This window comes from Peromyscus maniculatus, chromosome 5, assembly GCF_049852395.1.
Source record: "Peromyscus maniculatus bairdii isolate BWxNUB_F1_BW_parent chromosome 5, HU_Pman_BW_mat_3.1, whole genome shotgun sequence".
Lineage (NCBI taxonomy): Eukaryota > Metazoa > Chordata > Mammalia > Rodentia > Cricetidae > Peromyscus > Peromyscus maniculatus.
This window is the reverse complement of record NC_134856.1, coordinates 102,352,974-102,373,524: the sequence shown is the minus strand read 5'-3', so window position 1 is coordinate 102,373,524 and position 20,551 is coordinate 102,352,974. Positions and strand designations below refer to the sequence as shown.

The window sequence follows — 20,551 nt, the reverse complement described above, 5'->3', positions numbered from 1 at the left end:
GAATTTCAACCCATAGTTTTTCCTTGCTGGGATTTTCAACAGCCACATTGACCATCCCCTAGCCAGACATATTTGTTTATATTCTTGGAGTTCTACTACACTTAGTTCTTATGATCCCTACATTCGCAAGCTCGTATGCCTCTCTAGCACCAGTGGATAAGGATCCAGGCCCTCCTGAGGCTATCGTGTGTTTCTATCTGTTTCTCTCCCCCTCTATCCTTCTACCTCTAATCTCTTATCCCTCTCTCCTCAAGAGTTCCCTGTCGTAAAAATGTGGGAGTTGGTCTACCACACACTCCTTCCCTACCCCTGCCCATTCCGAAAAACAGAAAGGAGAAAATACTGCCTCCTAGAGATGTTAGTCTGATGTCAACAAAATACTACAGAGGGAAAATAATTTTTACTATCATTAATTCATGTGAAGGACACTCCAGTTAGCGTGTGGGCATCTTGAAGATACAGAAAATGCTTTAAATTCAAGCCACATTGCAGGGCGATGGTGGGGCTTGCCCGGTGGTGGTGGTGGTGGTGGCGGCGGCGGCGGCGGCGGCGGCGTACACCTTTAATCCCAGAAGCGAGACAGGTGGATCTCTTTGAGTTCAAGGCCAGCCTGGGCTACAGAGTGAGTTCCAGGAAAAGGCTCCAAAGCTACACAGAGAAACCCTGTTTCAAAAAACAAAACAAAACAAAATAATTCATACCACAGTGACTATTAAGATTCTAGCATGTAGAAAAGGTGTTTACAAGTTCAACAGGTAAGTGATTACTCTATTTGTAGCAGAAATTAAGTTTTCATTCATCCATTTGTTTGGGGACAAATGTTATAAGAACAAAAACAGCACAGCTATCTCTTTGTTTCTCTCTACTTGAGAGCTAACATCTTCTCAAGGACTCAGTCCTGCAGCAATCATATGGATTGCCTATGTTCTTCCTCCGACAAGAGGAGGGCACCACCCCCTTCCTGCCTCCTTCACTAACTCCAAGCAAACAAACACATATTTCCTATGTTGAAAGCTTAGTCCTCCCTCTCCATCAGTTTTATTCTTGTCACTGGGATTGCCAATTATACATCCTGACTCCAGGTACATGTGATCTCATCCAGCTTTGTAAGGATTCTTTGTGAGTTTTAAACCTGAAACTGAGGCAAACATGTCTTCCTCTCAAAAGGGCCTCATGAAGAAGGCATGTTAAAAAGAATGTTTTTTGCTGTCCTTGGGGGGAAAGCATCCTCAACCCCTTAGAAACAGAAATCCAAGGATGTTCAAGTACCTTACTTAAAATGATGTAGTGTTTAGATACGACCTATGCATAGCTGCCCATATACCCGAAATGATTTCTAGATGGCTTACAACAATTAACACACTGTAAGTGGTGCATAAATAGTCATTGTTGTACTAAACAACAATGAGAAGGGAAATGTTTGTGCATGTTCAGTATGGATGAAATTTACTTTCCAAATAGTTTAAATCCACAGTTGGATGGTTCTATGGAGCCATACTCTACGTCCATGGAGGGCTGACCACAGTAAATTCAAGCCACATGTAGAGTGAAGAAACAAAGTCATTGTACCAGCTCCCACTAAAGTAGAAACAATGTCCCTCACTCCCATAACCTTCAGTTTCCTTATGGAAAGCAAGACTGGGCCACTTGCAAGGAAACAAAAAGAATCCTACTGGTGTTTCAAAATTTCTAAAGCAATGTTCAATAGTTATTTAAGCTCCAAAAACTGCGTAACAGGTATTATTTTATAGATGAGGGATCAGAAACTCAAAATAATGGAGGAGCATGCTGAGACACCCAACAAGTGGCTGAGCTGTGTTTCAAGGAGGTTCCTCAGACCTCCAAATGCCACCATTCTCTTTTCCTGCCTCATTCTGCACAGGTCCTTGGGCATGCTGAGTGCCAGTTCAGTGAGTGACTCCATACACTGTGTCATCAGGGCAGGACCTACTTCATTAATAAACACAGATATTATTGATCTTGAGTGTTACAGACTTCAGTTAAATAACCTTGACAAAGTGTTCTGAGAACAGAAATAGATGTTATTTTAAGCCATACTATTAGAGATAATATTTGCCTCTTGACATCCCAATAACTAGGAAGCAGAATAGTGTGTGTGTATACTTAAGCAACCTAAAAAGAAAATGTTCACATATATTTGGTATCTGTAATTTAGTATGTTTGCTTTAGATACAAAATTATAATTGGCACTTTGAAACTAGATTTCTTCAAGAGACCGAAAATTAAAAATAAGGATAAATAATTTCTAGAAAATTAAATTTGTCTATCTGTAAACATCTTTTTGCCCTCACCCATTAGATTTTTAACTGGGAGCTTCTTTTGGTCTCAGAACTAGTTAACATAGTTAAACTGACCATGGTTTTCAAGGTCAATTATTCACTTAAATCTGAGAAGGTCTCAGAACTGTGAACTTAGGAGTGAGAAGGGAGCACAAAAAAGCAAATGAACGAAAAGAAGATGAATTTGCATGTGAAACTAATTTGCCTTAGAAGAAAAATAGGTATCTCCTTCAACATAAGGGTGCATTCAAATTTGTTTTTCATATTAGTAACTTATTTAATATGGCACTGGGCAAAAGGCAATCCATTTAAAAAAGCAATTTTCCTCTTACCATGGGGTGTTTTATCATTTGATGTCTAGCATTCAATCAGAGTGCAGCTGTCCTTTCATATTTTATGAGCAGAAAACAACTCAGTTGGGCATGTTTCCCTTCAGAGACGTGAAAACACTATAAGCCTTGAAAGATGCCCAGAACAGCCTTGCAGATGATAGCTAGCAGGAGGTCAAATTGGAAAGTCAAACTTGAAACCATCAAAATATTGAAAAAGATGTTCTGTATCACAAATAGGAATTATTTCAAACACATAATAAATTTAAAGTCACAGGATAGGTTATCAGCCCTACCTCATCTTTTTACTTTCTGAAGTTTAAGAAAATTCTGGAAGTTCCTGGGAAGAGAAACCTATCTGCTTCACCTATAGTTTCAGTATGCAACCCATTATAAATGTTCAGTAGAATTTTACTGAGCAAAGGGATACAAGTATCCTTCTCTCAGGTGAAGGGATAGTACCGCCCCTCTGCCACTCAACTCCCTCCTCCATGCAGAGGCAGCTTGAGCACCTGCAGAGTGATCTGTACAGAAGCTGGGAGATGGAAGAAGAGCAGTTGCACCACTGTGCCAGGGCAATGGGTTATTGTCTTTATCTTTACACTGTTATCTCAGTCCACAGGAGTGGGGTTCCATCATTATCCTAAATGCAATGGCAAAATCAAATCTACACTGCCGGAATCTAGAACCTGTGACATCTTCCAACTCAACCTCAGCAACAAACAAAAGCATAAACTTGCTAGATGGCTGTGGCCTCAGACTCTTGCCACTTTGGTTCCTTTCCTTTACCAGGATGGCCACACTGACCAGAAGGCCAGCTCAGGTCAGGTCAGGTCCACATTTGCTCTATCCACAACCCACTCCAGAATCTGATCATGCCTCCCAAGCCAGTCCCTTCAGGTTGAGTATTATGTATTATGCCTCTAACAGCCTCCTCACCTGACATTTCTGCATTTTCAGATCCACAGTGAAGACAATACTTAGATCTTCACGCCAAATGCTACCGTTCTAGGTGTTCTATTCTGGGGACCAGGAATGGCTAAAAGAGCACAATGACTCTGGTGAGTAATTACCAGATAGAATACAGTTCCTATACATTGACAACATCTCATTCCCTGCCACCATGCCACTTTTCTGGCAGACAGTGACATCAGGACAAAGGAGATGAACAGAAAGCAGTACAGGGAACATCACGACACAAGAGTACCCCTCCTGTTTCCCTCAGGATGAGAGCAAGATGCCAACATATGGTACAGGGAAGAGGGAAAGGGTGGGTGAAAATACAATGCAGTTCACTAACTTGAACACAGAACGCCTGGTGTCTCTACATTTTCTAGAAATGGAAAGATTCAGATGGCACTGTAGTAAGTGACTTTAAACAAACAGTTCCCTCCACAAAACTGAGATAAACACTACATTGTTATCAGATGGAGAGACTCCGTGGGGGTTGTTTGATTTAGGTCTTACATACTTAAGCTGAACAAACAGTAAGGATACCAAAGATAACAATCTCCATTAGGGAAGAGGCAGACAACTTAGAACAGGGATCCCTGAGAGCTGAAATCTCAAGTGTCTCAGTGAAGAGCACAGATGAGCAGACTCCTCGAGGTAGGCTGGCCCAGTCCTAATGTAACTCTCCTGTACTGCGGCCGCATATGCAATGACCTTCCTCGACAGTTCCATTGCCAAGGTTGACGTCTTTACCCAACGGGCAGCCAACGGAAGATGACTGGCTCCTGCTTAGTCCAACACCTCAACTTGCTAGTTTTTTTCATTATTAATTCCTAAATTTTCTCAACAGTACCTACAGCCTGCTATCAAATGTAAATAAAGCATAGCTCCTTTTCAATTTAATCATCAGGCTCCTTCCCATTAATGACTCTACACCATTATTTTAAGCTCCCAAAGCAGGTGGCCATATATCTGTGCTTTTCACAACAGAACCGCACACCACCCCCAACGTTTTCCTGATATACACAGTCTTCTCTAGCACTACTGTTAGTAAGCCAAAGAGGAAGGATTTGTATGTGTGTGCCAGTTCAGTGGATGGTAGAAAAAGTGAGAATTGGGTGCTTTAAGGAGACTCGACATTGTCAAGGAAAATGGAAGTGGATTACGTCATATCCGCCATGCTGAAGCTGGAGCACACCAGTGGGCCACCAGGCCAGGACATTATTGTCTCTTTTCCTGGATGTCCTCTCGTACATTTGGTAATGTGAATAAGAAAAAGAGCCCAAAGCACATCTCTGGCCAATTTTTCATTCTCAGATACCCATTTTCTTCAATAATTCTTTCTTTTTTAGAGTAAATATTCCCCACAACTGAAACACTGGTAACAAGAGAATTTCATTAAAGTATTCAATTTTTTCTTTATAGAGAAAAATTGTTTTGGAAGAAAGTAAAGGAAATGGTCTACAAAAAAACCCTAAAATCTAGAATACAAGGAAAAAACAGATCTTTTACCTAACCAACAGTGAGGCAGTTGTGATATGTACTCATTTTTACAATATTGGAAACTCTGCCACAATACCCGCTGAGTTCTCTCTTCCTGTAGCCTTTAACGTTTCTTTACAGAGCAGACATGTAGAAACACATACATAGGAAACCTGAGCCAGAGAATGGACCCATGGTAAAGGCATGTGAAGGTGTCAGCACTCTGGAAATCCATCACATGGGTGGGGGCTCAACCCGGGAAGCTGAGTGCTGCCAGATTTTACACCCAGTGCATATCCATTCGTACTTACGCAGCTCGCCCACTTTCAGGATCTCACAGAGCATCTTGGTCAGTTCTATGCTGCTGCGGCCAAAGGGACACTCGTGCTTATCCTCTCGGCTGCTGTTCTCAAGCACAATCTGTATAGAGAAGAGGAAAGTGGTCAGAGAAGGAATTCTGTGACCAAACACATGGCTTACTACAATAAAGACATAAGAAGAATCACCCTGATCTATGGGCCATCCTCAACCAATGACTACTGGGGCCTTGACTAAATAGAACACAGAGAATATAGCACCTAAGGCTGTGATATTGCTTAAGCCTCCTACAGCCCTCTGACATTCAGGAATATGTTTTGCTTGGCTCGGTGGTTTTCATTTGCACAGAGGTACCCGGGAAGAGTTTTTTAAGATGAATCAATACAGATTTACAACTTAAGTGACAGGACATCACATCACCCTTGTCTCCCAGGCCATCTCTCTTCCATAGGAACAGTATCTCTGTGCAACTTCAACTTCAACAGTCCCATGGTTTATTTCCTGCTAAAAGTTCCTTATTTTTGCATGGTCTTACTGAACCATGCCTGGGGAACACATGAAGTAGACCAACAAGGGAACTTCCCTGAGAGTTCCCCAACTAAATGAGTGGTTTATTTTTCTTGCCAACTTGATTGGATCATAAACCGTCTGAGCTCAGTAGCATACAACTCTGGGCATGTCTGCAAAGGCATTTCCAGAAATGATTACTGGCATCCAATGTGGGGACATGTATTTCCACATAGGACTTTAAAAAGCTTTTTTAAAAAAAGTTTCAAACATGCGAACACTGAGCTAGACATGCTTTTCTAGTCCTACAGTCTCTCGGGGGGCTGTGGCATACAGGGACACAGCTCCCAGCTGCTGCCTGCAGGCTTGAGCCAGCCAGTGCCATGTGCAGAGCCATGGGATGAGCTTAAGGCTTGGCTCACATGGTCAGAGAAGGTTGTAGGAGCGCAGTAAAGTGGTCCAAACCAAGAAAACTTTTAATTGCATACAGAAAAAATAGGTATAAACAGTCATAGAAAAAAACAAATAGTTTAAAAATAATAAAGTCTTTAAAGAAAGAGTAAAGTAATAAAAAATAAGCCACATAAGGATGGAAAATACACAGGATATCTGGATCCTGTATGGTGCTCTACTGACTTTGGATTTTCTGAATGCTGAAGAGAGAATGGCAGCTGCTGAGAGACGTTGGACTGTGGAAGGGACTGCTGAATTAAACTACCCTATATGCTTTAGAGATGTGTTGGCTTCAAAATGGAAGTTGGAAAATATATTGCATTGGGATAGAGGTTATGCTTTTATTTCCATAGGAGATGAAAAGCTATGGATTTCTTCAAATTTAATAGAGATCATATTTGATTGGAGGAGAATCTTGGCTATAGACATGAGGGGAAAAGCCCCCAAAATTATAAGACAGATGACATATATGCTGATCCTTCTGCATGGGAACAGCTCTAAAACTGGATAAAATATGATAAATCTTATTGGTTAGAGAGTCCTCATGACTTCTTATTACATTACATCCTTTCATATGACATGGATGGAGGTTTGGTTATAAAGTTCAAACAAAGTTTTAAAGTTAACAGATGTCTTTTACCTGCTCAAACACAAAACAAAACAAAAAAAATCATCTTTAGCTGGCTTCTATACACTACATACAAGCAGTGTGTGTGTGTGTGTGTGTGTGTGTGTGTGTGTGTGTGTGTGTGTGTGTATGCGCGCACATGTATGTATATGTGCAGATATATATGTTACCTTTAAAAGTTTGTGTGTTTTCAGAACAAAAGGTCCAGAAACCAATGATGACAAGGAGTCAAAGAGATCCAGCCTCTCAGAATGCCTCTGTTGCAGTTTCCACAAAATTCTGCCTCCAGAACAACTTCAACACTGCTAGATAAGATGATCCAGCCTCATGAACTACTCCAGCCAGGACTTCAAATAAGCCCTACACTTTCCCATTACACAGAGACTGGACAAAATGATACAGCTAGCTTTTCCAGGACTTGATCATTATCTCAACTTTCTCAGGGTCCCCTAGAGATGCCACTGTCCCCAGACAACAGGAAGCAGTCTAGAGGACACAACATCCATGTTCCCAAGAGGTAGGGTGGATGGTTTTTGGTCATTCAATGGATTATGGATGTTTATCATCATTTAGGGAGGTTAGTTACAAGTTGGTCACCATCAGGAAAGAAGCTGAACAAAGGAGATTAGATTCAGAGATCTCATTCTGAAGGGAAAAAAAAGGGGAAAATAGTATAGAAATGATGGGATGAAAAGGTGGATTGCTGAGTCTACTTTTGAACAACCACTAGACTCAAATACCTTATATTGGTATGGATTTTTGTATACTGATGCAAATTTAAGGTTATTTTTGTTAAAACATATTGTATATACGGTTCTACTCTTGTTTAGGTATTTTTGTATACTGATACAAATTTAAGGTTATTTTTGTTAGAATATACTGTATATATGTTTCTACTCTTGTTTAAGGTATTGTACCTATGCAGCTCATTTTAAAATGTAATGTAAAATTCTAGTCCTTGAAAGCTATTTAGGGCCAGGTGGTGGTGGTGCATGCCTTAAGTCCCAGCCTCTCAGGAGGCAGAGGCAGTCGGATCTTTGTGAGTTCGAGGCCAGCCTGGTCTACAGAGTGAGATCCAGGAAAGGTGCAAAGCTACACAAAGAAACCCTGTCTCGGAAAAACAAACAAACAAACAAACAAAAAAAAACCACCACCAACAACAACAAAAAGCTGTTTAGGATAATAAGAAATGCAAGTTAATAGTCAGCTATGTATAACAATCAAATTTGTGGCCATGTTAGGTTTGTTTTCAAGGTCAAACAGAAATATATTTTAGATAGATGAGTGGTCTTCAAACACTCCAGAGACCTAGAGAATATGGCATTTAAGATGTTTTAATAACATAAGGCTTTTCATGACAGTGAGACACGTTTACTCCTGGCGGCACCAATCTACTTCAAAGAAGGATGAAGAGCATTGAAGAACTTCCATATGTACTTTACTTTTATTGTGGCAAAGTTAGCCACTGGGTAAAAAAACTGCCATTGCCTGGACTGCTGACAGTATGCTACCTAAATTGGACAAGCAGAACACAATAGAGGGTGACCATTGAATTTTACAAAGACAAGGTAGGACAGTCCTTCAAAATTCCTGCTTCATAGAAAAGTCTGTCAGATATTCTAGGCTTGTAGGCCAAAGATACATGCCCCAACTTTGCAAAGGAACCTTGGGTGACTGTCCAGGCAGCCAACTGCTTCTTTCATTTGTATAGTTTTGGAAGTTGCTTGCTCTGCATTTCCTATTTACTCAGGTAATATTATATCCTTCTTGGGTCTCTGATGGGGTTGAAGAATAGATATTTATACATTTACAGTTTTCCTTATTACCAATTTTAGAAAAGAAACATACACAAGAGATGTCAAGTTTATAAAGTTGAGAAACATAAAAGGTTAAGTTGTTTATCTAAGGAAATGTTTTAAAGTCTAAAAGGATATGTTTATGATGGTAATACAAGTTATGATAAAAAATAGTTTGGGTTTTCATCAAGATTCATCAAGAAAAAGTAAATAGTAATTTCTCCAAATTTGCCAAATATAAATGGATTGGACATTGTGAATATAATCCTTACTTGATGATTGTTCTTATTATATATAGTTTTACTATGTTAGAATTAAAAATTTTCCTTTTTAATTAGACAAAAAGGGGGAAGTGTTGTGGAATATTTGTGGTGATATTGTATTCTCCAATATATCGTGCACCCTAATAAACTTATCTGGGGTCAGAGAACAGAACAGCCACTAGACAGACATAGAGTCCAGAAAATGGTGGCACTCACACCTTTAATCCTAGCATTCTGGAGGCAGAGATCCATCTGGGTCTCTGTGAGTTCAAAGCCACACTGGAAACCGCCAGGCATGGTGACACACGCCTTTAATCCCAGGAAGTGGTGGCAGGAAACAGAAAGGCATATAAAGCATGAGGACCAGGAACAAGAGCCTGATTAAGCTTTTAGACGTTTGAGCAGCAGTTCATTCTGGATGAGGACTCAGAGGCTTCCAGTCTGAGGAAACAGGATCAGCTGAGGAATTGGCGAGGTGAGGCTGTGGCTTGTTCTGCTTCTCCGATCTTCCAGCATTCACCCCAATACCTGGCTCTGGGTTTGTTTTTATTAATAAGACCCTCTAACAATTCATGCCACAAATATTTGTTTATACTGGAGAAATGTATCTCTGCCAGTAGCTAGGCAAGAGAGACAGGCACACAGGGCTTCCAGGCAGAGACAGAAAACTCAAATCTAGGCGTGCGAGAGATGCCAGAGAGATGCAAAGCAAGTGGGATACACAGAATGGGATAGAGGTAAAAGCCACGTGGTAGAACATAGATTAATAAAAATGTAGACTAATTTAAGTTATAGGAGCTAGTTGAAAACAAGCCTAGGCTAAAGGCCAAGCTTTCATAATCAATAAGAAGTCTCAGTGTCATTCTTTGGGAGCTGGCTGGTGGGACAGAGGAAGACTCACTACATATTACATCACAAGGCTCTGATCTAACTGGTGGGTAGATTCCTTGATGGAGCCACAAGAGGACAGTGTTCTTGGAGGTGGTGAAATGGAGATGTGGCCTACCTGGATGAAGTAGGTTACTGGGGGTATAAATGTGGTCTATATCTTCCCCTAGATGCTTCCTGTATTCTTTTTCCTCTTCTTCTTGCCTGCTCTGATGTGACCCACTTTGCCATGTCCTCTCACCCCATGCTAGCCTGACACCTGGGTAGCCAAAAGCCAGAATAAAAAGCCATCTTTCCTTCAGTTCTTTCAGTCAGGCAGGAGGTAAGTCACAGTGACGAGAGAAGTGACTAACAGAATCGGGGAAACTGGCCTCTCCATGCTGACAGCAGCCACGGGGCATGAGCTCAGGAATTACACGATGTTGGTGACAAAGAAGGTAAAAACAAAGGGAGCGTTTATGAATCCCAGGTCTCCTATTCCTCATATAGAGGATACTTCCCTGGAGTCCAAGTCTGGCCTCTCAGTCCATCTTCTGAAAACCCAGCTTTTCATAAGAAATTCTCCTGTTTCCTATAGCTAGCTCAAAATGATCTCACTACTTAAACCCAAGGGAACCATTTTTCACACAGATAGAACAAAAACAGAACACACCAGCTCTCCAAAGTAAAGAAAGTCCAAAGTCATATGTCAACAAAAGCAATAACACTTGAGGAGGCTGCTTACTTTATACACACACAGAACCACATTTTATATAGATGAGAAGCTATGGTTGAAACTCTTTCTGTATAAGGCCAGACTCCTATCCCCTTATTTGCCATTCCTCTTCAGATGCTGGCCTCCCATGAGAATCGACAAGGATGCTGTGCAGTGGATGTTTCGGTTTCTTTTATTATAGTCTGGAGACAGTCTGAGTGTGTACCACTTCACCCAGCCAGGCTACGCTGAAATTTCATCTCCACTGTGAGGGATTAAGACTGGTGTTTAAAGGAGGGGCCTGTGGTAGATGATCTGAACCAGATCGGATCATCAGGTCATCAGGGCAATGCCCATGACTGAATACTGATAGCTTTATAAAGGAGGTGGGAAGAATGGATGGGAAGAAGGAAAGAGACAGGCAAAGAGACACCAGAGGGGGGTACAGATGTGTGTGTGTGTGTGTGTGTGTGTGTGTGTGTGTGTGTGTGTGTGTGTGTGTGTTTCTTGTCGGTTGCTATGCTGTATGTCCTGTACACCTCAGGACTCTTGACAGCAAAAAGGCCATTACCATATGTGGGGCCTTGGCCTTTTAGTCTCAGAACTGTGAGCCAAAATAAATCTCTTTCCTTTAGAGAGTTACTCATTCTCAGACATGTTGTTAGAATAGCGCAAAACAGACCAAGGCTGTTTTAGACCATGAACTGTTTGGTGGCAGGGATAGTATTTTATTCACTTAACCAACATTATTAATTGAGCACCGATGAGCTACCAGGAAGATGGCCAAACATCTTCAAGTAAGGAACAAAGCAGAAAAGGACCCTGACTTCACTGCACTTATTCTGATGGACAGAAAGATGAAAAGCTAAGATGCATTTCTAACCCTCCACACATGTCACAAAGAGGGAAAGCCTGGGAGTCTGTGTCTGCAGGTCAGGGATGCTTTCCTAGTTGTTGACAGTCAGAAAGATCGCTGGGCCTGGGTCTGTGAGCAGGAAAACATCCCAGGTAGAGGGATCAAAGTCAGAGCCCCTTGTGGTGAGTAGGTATACATCAGAAACACCACAGGGTCTGGTCTACTGCGTGGAGGGGCCTGGGGCCTGCAGGGCAGCATCTGGAGCCTGGAACCAGGCTGGAACAGAGTGGTTATGGAAACCCAGATGTCAGGAGAGGCGCAGGCAAGAGCATGAAAGAGATCAAGGGAATCTTGAAAGCAGAGAGACAAAGGCTGACACTGACTTATCACTGCTCACAAGGCCACTGCCAGACTGTGACCCTCACTCCCATCACTGTGGACCCTCAGGACAGGGCTCCTGCCAGACAGGGTCATCTCCTGAGTCCTTGAAGCCTAGCCCCCTGGCCAGGGGATACTGTCAACAGTTTCCTCAGACTACATATTTAACCCACCCCCCTTCTTTTAACAGACTTCTTTTTGGTTCAAAGCAGGAATTCCAGGTTGGAAAAGCAGGAGGGGAAAATAGCTGCATTCCCATCAATCAGGAAATCTTGTTTTTCTTTTTAAAATATTGTATCTGAGACAGCAGATCAGGGAGAAATGTGAATCTCCTGATAATGAGGAAACAAACTGAAGAAAACAGCAAGACGACAGGACATAAAACAAAGCCAGAGACAGGTAGTTCGCATCCAGCTCCAGGCTCCCAGTGAGCACATTCCCTTGTATTTCACATTAACATTCTATTAACATTTCATGAGTGCATCAATATTTAATGAGGATGTGATCCGCATACACTAGGTAGAGTTACTGCAGCCAATAAATGTTCAGGAAACATTTCCAAGGCACAGTTTATTAGCAGGCACTAAATTCAGTAGTAATTTAAGTAATCAATATGTAAATCACTTAGAGAAGCCCTTCTCTTTATTTTCTAATGCATTCTCTATCTTCGCATATTTACCTGCCCAAAGAAAAACAAACCTTCATTCCTGACTCTTGCAGTCAAGACAGGCACAGTATTTAAAGGTCTTCATTCAAGTGTTAAGGTGGAAAATTTTACAGGAATAATTTAGAAATTATTATTTCAACCATTACTAATGAGGTTTTACCATAGTGAGAGATCCTACAGGGAAGTAGCTTTTACTTTTTAAACACACTTATGTAACTACATCCAACTTCAATATTTTGAAATAAGTCGTGTCTACCTGAGCCAGTTAGAAAAGCTCCACTTGGAAATATCAATGCATACTTTTAAATCTTTATTTTCTCCTTTACTGTTAAATTATACTCTGGGACTGGGTCTTAGTTAGGGTTTCTATTGCTGTGATGAAATGCCATGGGGAGGAAAGGGTTTATTTTGCTTATTCTTCCTTAGTACAGTTCGTCATCAAAGGTAGTTAGGACAGGAACTGGAACAGGAGAGGACCCCGGAAGCAGGAGCAGCGGATGCAGAGGCCACGGAGGGTGGGGGTGGAGGGTTGGGGTGCTGTTTACCAAACTTGCTTGCTTCTTACAGTCCCAAAGCTCATCAGCCCAGGTGTGGCACCACCCACAATAGGCTGGGCCTTCTCATGTCAATCACTAGGGACACATCAGCCAGGTATGGTGTCGCACACCTTTGAATCCCAGAACTTGGGAGGCAGGGGTGGACAAATCTCTAAGTTCAAGGCTAGCCTGGTCTACAGAGGGAGCTCTTGCCAGGCCTACACAGAGAAACCCTGTCTGGAAAAACAGATAAAACAAAACAAGCCCCCACTGGAGTCTCAGGGAGGCACCAGCTCAGTTGAAGTTCCTTTCTCTCAAACAACTCTAGCTTCTGTCAAGTTGACTTAAAACTGGAAGGCACTGGATTCCCTGGAGCTGGAATTGTAAGACGCCGTGAGACACCTAATGTGGATGCTGGGAACTGAACTCAGGTCTTCTGTAAGAGCAGTATTTGCTCCCTATGAATGAAATCTTAAAAATCACAACTAGTGACTATCTTAGAATATGTCACATACCAAAATAAGTTATAACCGTCGGCATGTTTTACAAAATAAGAACACCAGACACCGGTGTAATATTAAATGAACTTTATACAGTATATAATATTCTGTAGTCCACAGACTGTCTTTATCTATTGTCTATCAGCTGATCCTCAACATGTCCACAGGACTAATGAGGAACATATTAACTACTATTTTCCTTTCAAGACTGTTGGGATAACAGCAAGAAAATGTGACTTCTCTGATCATAGCTAGCCTTTGTCTAGCCTGCAGTTCAATTTTTAAAATGTTAGCTGGGTATAGTAGTACACACTGCCTGTAATGTCAGCACTCAGAAGCCTTTAGGCAGGGGGAGTTCCAAGCCTGCCTGGGCTACATTGTTAGACACTGTCTCAAACAACAACAATTTTTTTCTTTTTAATCTTCCATTACCAAGTATCTCCCAGCCCCAGAAGAGTATACGCTGGCTTCATACACCTGGCACGAAAGTCAGTGGACTTAGCCCAATTAGGCCAAGGAAGTGTGTGTGTGTGTGTGTGTGTGTGTGTGTGTGTGTGTGTGTGTGTGTGTGTGTTTCCCTGTACCTCAGTAAAGTAGCTCCAGAAACTCTAGTCCCTCTAAAATAAACACTTCTCACTAATTTGATGTGGTATCCCCACAGATTTCCATACATCCCACACCCCCATGGGCATGCTCAGAACACCTGGTTTTTCTCGCTGTTGCAGATGGGGGGCCCATGTGACTTGGGCCTGACTAAAGGTATTGAATGCTCAGGCCCAGGCAGCGGCACATTTCTGACAGACAGGATTGCCCACACATGCCCTCTGTTTTCAGAAGCCCTTTGCTGATGAGTACTTGGTGTGCTGTCTCTGATTTCACACTTACTTCCACTTTCCACTGAGGCTCTATCCACTGCTGAGTACAATCGGCTCAGTGGTTCTCGAGGCCAGCCCTGGAGCTAGCCTCTTCACTATTAATGTCCCTCTCATCACTGGAGGTTTTTCTCCCACTCTCGATTTTCTTTTTGTTGCTTTAATTCTAAGTGAGGGTGTGAGAAGGCTCGGTGCTGTTATCAAGGGCCCTGAGGACAGTGTGGAAGGACTGATTCTGCTCTCTCCAAAGACGAGGGATTGTCAGTACTGCCCAGTTCTGACACAGGGCCAAGACAATGGAGCTGTTACTCACCCATGGTGGCTTGCACAAGACACTACACCTCCAAGCTCTACGGATATCCCACCCACTTTCTGGGACTGCTGTACCTGGGAAGCCACATTGTGGAAGCAGAGTACCTAGAGTCATAGTTCATTCTCTCTCTGTTGCACCCTGCCTTCTGATCCCTCTGCGGCCCTTGGCCAACATTTCGTGCAACACTTTTTACCAGCAACTAAACTAAAATCATAACTGCAAAAGATGGCCTCCCTGGTGACAGGCCTCTGGGGACACATAAAAGCAAGCCAGAAGCCTCCTTGTTCTTTCAGTGGGGGTCTAGAGATCTAGTTGTGTTCTTACTGACTTCCATGGGAAGTGCAGGCTGGGAAGTCCTATTGAAACAGACACCCACCCAGACATACAAGGTGGAGCAGTACAAAGATGAACAAGGAACCCCAGAACAAGTCCCCTCGTGGCACCCTGCCTCTGGCATTGAAATCCTAATACTAACTATGTAGAGCCACTCTGAAATCATTCACTCTTAGAACCCTTAATGACATGAGAAACACACACAGACACAGACACACACACACACACAGAGACACACAGACACACACACACACACAGACACACACACACAAACTGCAAAATCCCATTTCTGCCTAGATACAAAATGCCTGTCTCACCCCTTGATAAATCAAGTAGTAAATTAAAATCCTGATTTGTAGCAATCAGCTTTCACATACTCCAACACAAGAGTCTTTTTGCATTAATGACAGAATCAGCAGACACCCTGGATACTGTTAGAGTATGTCTCCAACACCAGATTCCTACAAGGGCAGAGAGAAAGCAACTTTGCTCCTCTTGAAGTGAGTTGGCAGCCAGGCAGGAATATTTTTCCTCCCATCTCCAGTGCAATGATGACTGGTCCCCAGAAAGCCAGAGACAATTACTCAGAAAGCACCAGGCCACCTTATCAAGGCTGTACAAGAGGTTATTTGTGATCCTGAATCTTAAGCAACTCCACAGGATTGAACAAACATACCAAAGTCCTAAAAGAATGGTTTTAAGTGGGTAAACAAGACTCCTGTAATTATAGAAGGTATTCATGCAGGCCAGCACACCACAGCAAGTCAGAACCATGGGCTACTAGTGCACTGGAGTCACATGGCCACTTGATCTGCAGGTGAAGAGGGTGAGGCTCCAGAGAAAATACAAGTAATGGGGGGGGGGGAGCCTTAAGAATTCCGGCCTGACAACATCAAAAGCTAAGTTTATCTCCCAGGCTTTGTTCTAAGCGCTTGCTCTTAATACCTCCTTTCAATCACAGGATACATAGACACCACCCCACTTCACAGATGGGGACACACATAAAGAGACGTTGTTCATGTTTTTCAAGGTCACACAGTGCAGAAATAAATAGATCCAGCCAGGTACTTAATTGGCCCAACCCCAGAGGACACATTCTTTGCTAAAGAATCCTACTAAATGTAAAAGGTGAAATACTCAGCAGCCTTGGCTGGGAAAGGGCTTAACACACAGGGCACTGTGGCCCTGGATGGGAACAAACCTGGGATAACTCCAGACACATTTTACTTCTAACACTGTACATGTTTTCTCATCTGTTATCTCATGGGAAAGTGGGGAAGAAATGTCTACCACGAAGGCTTATACAGATTTATGGAAACTAAAAATGGGAGTTGAGATCTTCATGGCCCAAAGACCACAGACACGGATGGAGGCGATGGGGACTCTGTACTGCTGTAGCAAGCAGAGGAGCTCTTATTCTGGGTGGTTAACGTTTGCATTTCTGAAACAGTCTTACGGCTCAAGGGCAAAATGGTCTCAAAAGGTAACAGTAAGCAACACACAGCTGCTGTGCACACTATTAACTGCTCTATGGCAAAGCAAGAACTGGGTGAAACAAACACCATCTCTGACTTAGACGGTTCTCTTCAAATTCTTTGAACATGTCTTTAGAACAGTGGTTCATAAACTTCAGTGTGTGCCAGAATCTGCTGGTAGCCTGGTTTAACACAGTGCTGTTTGATGTCCCCGAGATTCCATGTCCTTGGTCTAGACTAGACCCAAGAAAATATGTGAGTCAAGAAACTAAACAATTAACTTTCTGAGACACTGTTGGGACTAGGGACTATTAGAACATTTAAGAGATTATTTTAGTAAGATTTTTAGCAGTGTAGTCCAAAAGACAAAAACACAACAAACAAAACAAACCTCACTCAATTTACTGTTTAAAATTTTCAGGCAGCTGCACAGGGCTGAAAGCCTCCAATGTCAGGAGCTGAAACTCAGAAGGTTAGAAACAACCAAGGCAGGAGTGAGTGTAACTGGCAGTGAGGGCGGAGAATTCCCAGCGCAGAGTGTCCAGAGAGTTTAGGAGCTGTATCTGAGGGCAAGAGAATGGTACAACCCAGGAAAAAGGAAGAGGAAGAGAATTCGTGAGAGGTCAGATTGGTGAAACAGCAAAAGCAGAAAATACACACAGGGAACTGAGATGAATAACAATCTGGACAAATGAGAAAAATGGAATAAAATCCAGCTAATGAGGTAAAATGCATTCAGAACGAAGTTAGGCAGTTGCACATACCAAGGCATAATAAAGGCCATAAATATAAAATGGCAAGGAATCGACTGGGTAATGGTGTAGTAATTAAAGCCTGGAGGTTCATAATAGACCTCGAATTGAACATTAATCAACCAAAAAGAAACGCTCCCTGCACTTTGGTATAGTGCAACAAAAGCCAGACATGTAGAACACATGAAGAAATCACACACTTGCTGCTGGCCTTGCCTGTGAATAAGGGAGGAGGGGATAAATAACAGAAGGGATGATGGGATAAGGTGTGTTAATGTGCCCACTGACCCCAATATCAATGACGGAAGCCAAGAAATTGACCCTCTTGACCACCTGGAAGCCTGTGGTAGCAGAGACATTGCTGCCCTTCCTTGGAGAGCTGGGCTTCGATGCTTCTAGGCTACTGCATGTGTTGCTGTGCCCAACGATGGGAACAGGTGTGCTGGGCACCTGTAGGCATCAGAACAGGTTGGTCTCTTTCAAGGAGTGATTTGCTCACTTGATCTTGCACTAGAATCCCCTGGAAACTTTTGAAAGCACCTGTTTCTAGGCTCTATCTCCAGAATTTCATTGATTCTGGTATGGACCTGGGAATCTGTAGTCCTGACAAGTCCCCACATAAGATGTGCTGCTACTTTGGGTCTAATCTGTGGCTTAAAGTTATTCTTCATGGGGTTCAGAGTGTGGCTCAGTAGTGCATCACTGGCTTAGCATAAATGAGACCCTGAACTGCCCCCTTGTACTGCAAAAAGGAATAATAAACCAACAAGGTAGTCTAAACCTGCCCTCTAAGTTTCTCTTATTAACAATATTCCTGTTTTTAAAGACATGCAAAGCAAACAGAACAGATGAAAATAGTACATCTGCCTTTTTCTATAACTAATATAAAGTATCCTTAAGGAGTGAGGAGCCCTGGAGAGAGCACGTGACCTTGTGGCTGTTAGGACTAGGGTAGGTGGAAAACAGCAGCAGCTGCTTAAGTCGGTTTGGGGGAAGTGGTAATGTCTGGGAATCAGACAGAGTTGGTTAGTGTGTAACACTACAAATGCATGGCATGCTACGGAATAGTTCATTTTAAGATGCTCAGTTTATGGCATGTAGATTCCACCTCAATCTTTAAAAAGACTAATACAAATCAAATGACCGACACGCACAAATTCCCATGTGGTCAGCTTCTTTGGCCCTCACAAGTCTTTGGAATAAGATTCTCATGCACAGATGAGAAAAAAAAATTTTTTGGAAGAAGTTACCTGAAGTTCAGGACTAAGTCACTATGAGTGACCATAGGTAGCAGTTCAGACAAGTCCTGTAGATATCTACTTTGGGGCATTGTCTCCCTCGTTATATAGTCACTCCATGTAGGTTCCTTCTATACATGTATATAATATATATAGGAAGCTTCTACAGTAGTAGATTTCCATATGGTTTGTCATCTCATCCTGTACACGAATTCCAAAGCTTGTGTATTTCTGCTGAAGAATGGACCCTTGCTACAGTGGTTCACTCCTATAGAACCCAGCCTAGATATGGGCCCCTCCTTTAGAAATCACATCAACCCCTCCCCCACACTTCCCCTTAGATATTACCCAAATGACAATTACTCAATAAATCTTTACATGACTCCTTCCTCTAAAACGCTACAATTCTTTATATTTCTTTTCCTAGGGTATTACTCATATTTTGTCACCCATTGGGACGAAGTTATATGTCTTGGTTTTCCTGGTGGGATCAAGGCCTTGACGGGGTTGTCTCACCTGTGAATTCCTCACACCAGCAGAGTGGTAGGTATAGTAGGCACTTACTAAAATGGTTACCGTGCAAGCGAGTGGGCAATGGAGAAAACAGTTCTAGCCTCTGGCGGGGCTAGCCATGCATGGTGTCAGCAGCCCTGACATCCAGAAGGAATTCCACTACACTTGATTTCTACATGATCTCCTCATGACTTGCCATTTCTGTATGTTTACTGTATCTTAGTCACAGTGAGCTTTGGCCATCTTCCTGTCCTCTGCCTTCCACAGTCCCCTTTCTCTTTCACCTATGGGGTGTGCCTGGGCCGCAGACCTCCGACCTTAGTCTTCGCCATGAGGCTGCCTCGGGGCTCTGGTGTCACTTAGCAGGGCACATGTGCACAGACCGGATCCAAGCTCTGGAGGAAGACATTCTTAGAAGCCACTGGTACTGACTCCCTGTGCCTGTTGTGCCCTCAGGGCGATGTCTCCGGGCAGAGGAAGACCTTTACAAGCAGGTCCTAACCTGCCCAAAGCCTACACTGCATAGGCCTGTTCATGGGTGTTGAGCTCAACTTTCTTTAAGGATTGTAAAGAGATAAACGTTTACATAAGGCTGGAATGTGTGGAAATGTCCTAGCTGTGAGTTTCTGGAAAACACTTGGCCAGTGTGTGCTATAAATGGTTACTGTAAACGCTGAGTGGGAAGCAGAACAAGACAGTAGATGATGGGGAGCCAGCTCCCATGCCAAGAAGGTGTCCCCAACACGTCCCACCTGCTGCCTCCACAGTAGCACCCAACCACCCACAAAGGATACCATGGGAATCACAGTGAGTGAGGTTGGGTAGTCTTAATCTGTGAAAAGACACTCAGATATTGATCCCCTCTAGGCAGTGAAACTCACTTGCTTCCTAGGAGACGATGCCCCATGGGCTTTCCTGCCCCTCCACACTCACTGGAGAGGACTTAGGTATCACAGCCCCTATTATAGCTGGAAATCATCCCTGTGCCCATTCTGCTTTCCTGGCCTGAAGACTGCCCTTTTGGATGAAGAGCGAAAACAGTCAAGAAATTCCTAAAGAACTGGGTGAGTGAGAAGAGTTCTCCTAATTCCTCCCTGAAGGACGAGACTCTCTGAAGACCGATGTGCAGGGGAAAAGAGTGCAGCAGACCGAGGTAATGGATACCCGTGGCTTTCCCAGAAAGCACCTGGAGTGTGGGGCGTTTACCCACCACCCCCACAGCTTCCCAGAGTTTTCTTGAGTGCGAGCAGCAGGAAATATTAGATAGAAGGATTTATAGCGGAGCATCTTGCGGAGATAAACAGATAGAAAAGAAAGGATAGCCTCGAGAGGGCCTGGAACCTATTCCAACGGGCCCCGACTGTCTCTGGTCCAGGGTTTTTATAGAGACGCCAAGGGGTGGAGCAAAAGACCTCCTCCCCCAGCACAGCCAAGTGCAGGCCATCTCAGACACCTGCACTCAGGCCCGTGGTCCTGATCATCCTCTATTCGGACCTGCTGGGTAAAGCC

General features: G+C 43.0%; 1 protein-coding gene across 9 annotated transcripts in view; it reads right to left on the bottom strand.

The window, feature by feature from the left end:
• The window catches only part of Elmo1 (engulfment and cell motility 1), a 539,516-nt gene that overhangs the window by 235,377 nt on the left and 283,588 nt on the right, over positions 1 to 20,551 (bottom strand). For all 9 annotated transcript variants that reach the window (XM_076572972.1, XM_042278256.2, XM_016007341.3 and 6 more), the window contains one exon: positions 5,374 to 5,482. In XM_076572972.1, coding sequence (XP_076429087.1) covers positions 5,374 to 5,482 — 109 coding nt within the window. The remainder of the gene's footprint in view (positions 1 to 5,373; positions 5,483 to 20,551) is intronic.